The sequence below is a fragment of the Austrofundulus limnaeus genome, unplaced genomic scaffold (assembly GCF_001266775.1).
Source record: "Austrofundulus limnaeus strain Quisiro unplaced genomic scaffold, Austrofundulus_limnaeus-1.0 Scaffold2419, whole genome shotgun sequence".
Taxonomy (NCBI): Eukaryota; Metazoa; Chordata; class Actinopteri; order Cyprinodontiformes; family Rivulidae; genus Austrofundulus; species Austrofundulus limnaeus.
In genome coordinates this window covers 11,944-14,318 of record NW_013954821.1, presented here as the reverse complement: position 1 = coordinate 14,318, position 2,375 = coordinate 11,944, and the positions used below count along the sequence as shown (strand labels likewise).

At 43.6% G+C, this 2,375-nt stretch overlaps 1 protein-coding gene across 1 annotated transcript in view; it reads left to right on the top strand.

Moving 5' to 3' along the window:
• Positions 1 to 2,048, top strand: part of LOC106510962 (serine/threonine-protein kinase N2) — a gene marked incomplete at its 5' end in the record, with an annotated part of 6,168 nt that extends 4,120 nt beyond the window's left edge. The window contains 2 exon segments of the mRNA XM_013999697.1: positions 211 to 291; positions 400 to 2,048. Of these exon segments, the coding sequence (XP_013855151.1) occupies positions 211 to 291; positions 400 to 603 (285 nt within the window).
• Positions 2,049 to 2,375: the final 327 nt, after the last annotated feature.

Genomic DNA, 2,375 nt, shown 5'->3' with positions numbered 1-2,375 from the left:
TGGTCCTAGTACGCCGTTGTATGTTTCTGTTTGTATCGTTACATCGTACCCAAAAAACCCAAACAGCAAAGTCAGGTTTTAATAATCTCACTTCTGCCTATAATCTTAAAAAACTAAATCCAGAGTTTTTCAGCTGAGTCAAATGAAATAAGTGAGTGAGTAGAAAGAAGTTGGACTAAACTTCCTCCATCTTGTGTTGGTCCTGCTCAGCTGCTGAGGAGGAGTCCTGAGCGCCGTCTGGGAGCAGGAGAGAGAGACGCAGAGGAGGTGAAGAAGCATCTGTTCTTCACGGTGAGTGATGAAGCAAACGAGCCCTTTCCCTGACCAGCACCTGTGAGCTGACGTTCCTGTGTGTGTGTGTGTGCGTGTGCGTGTGCGTGTGTGTGTGTGTGTGTGTAGAACATGGACTGGGACGGGCTGCTGGCCAAGAAGGTGAAGCCTCCGTTCGTCCCCACCATCCAGGGAGCCAGCGACGTCAGCAACTTCGACGACGAATTTACGTCCGAGGCTCCGATCCTGACGCCCCCCAGGGAACCCCGAGTGCTGAGCTCCGAGGAGCAGAACCTGTTCTCTGACTTTGACTACATCGCTGACTGGTGTTAGCTCCACCAGGACACTGAACGAGAACGTCCTCCTGCTCTGACAGGAAACATCAGGAACTCACAGAGAACACCTGATGTGTTCAGGAGCCTCACGGCTGTTTTCATCTGATGAAGAAAGGATTTTAAAGGACTTCAGCTGGACGTCCTTCATCATCGTCATCGTCACGTCTGATGATTTTATTACAGATGAACTGAAACAATCAGTCAGTTTTTTACCTGTACAGGTGGAAACATGTCGTCACTGAACCTGCATCAAACATCCTGACTACTACTGCTGCTTCCTGACTTGAAACCCCAGTGAGCCTGACCACCTCCTCCACCTCCTCCTCCTCCTCCTCCTCCTCCTCCTGCTCCTGCTCCTCCTGGCTGTAGGAGCTGGGATCAGCTCAGCTCTGGCGCCCTCTGCTGGCTCGCTGGGTTCTTACAGCGGAGCAAATCTTTAGGTTCTGTCAGCGTCATGAGCAGTTAATATCTTACCTGTTGCAGACGGCTTCTTGAGCGAGCTCCGTTTGGAGAAACAACATTTAGTTCTGACAGCCAGGATTGTTTTAACCCTTTAGTTCACCATCGTACAGTTACATGGAGTTACATCAGTGTTTGTCTGTTAGCTAAATATCTGAGTCACAGGACGTCTTACAGATTTACAGATAGTGGGCTAAAAGCTGGCATGAGAGTCATCAGACTGAGCGAGAAGAACTCTGTTAGCAAAATAWTTCACAGGTTTTAATGAAACCTTTACAGAAAGTGATCATTGGCTGCAGCGTGAATCAAGATGGCCGCCACGGCTAACTGACCGTAAACAAGAGGAACAAAGAGTTTATTATAAAACTGACAGCCTGTTTGAAGCCGTGGACATATTAGAAGTTGTTTTCAGACACTGATCCTGGTCCTGGTCCTGGTCTGAATGAAACCGCTCCAAGCGTTTCCTGCAACAAGGCTGCTCCACAGAAGCACACTTGAACCCCTCTGAGTGCTGCGGAGCATTACAGAAACCTGACCCCCCACCCGCCGGTTCTGATGGACCTTCTTTATATTTGATTACCTCAGTGGACTCGAGTTTTAAGTGCGACACAGTTAAAGCTATGAAAACCCAAAGAATGCAGTCGTGGTGGATGAAAGGTGGAGCCTCAGCGAGGAGCTGCTGGTTTTTAGTCACTCAGATTCCTGTCAGCAGGTGTTGATCTGAGGCAGGTTTTATACATACTGTATGTTCACAGTTAAGCTGAAAGCACTACTTTTATCAAAACTTTTAAATATCTACATTTCTTAATGATGAACATAGATTTGTACAAAGTGTTTTTGTTTCTGCATGTTTTCAGAACAGATGTGTAAACTGTATGGATGGTACATATATGACCCAAATCACTTCAAGACCCTTTATAAAAAAAACAGTCACTGTTTTTTGTTTTTGTTTTTGTTTTTTTGCCTATCATGAATTCACAAATTAAACATTTGTTATTGTGTCTCAGACTTTTTAATTTACACATGAATGACTTAAAAAAGCACAAAGATTGTGAAGCTGATCAATTGTATACGTGTGTGTATATATATGTGTGTATATACAGTGGTTTGCAAAAGTATTCATACCCCTTGAACTTTTCCATATTTTGTCACATTACAACCACAAACATAAATATATTTCACTGGAATTTAATGAATACCAACATGTTTTGTATAGATGAGGCAAATTTAAATTAAGACATTTAAAGAACCATTTTTTCTCAAGCTGTACAAGCAGTTATTAAATAAATAAATAAATAAATAAATAAATAA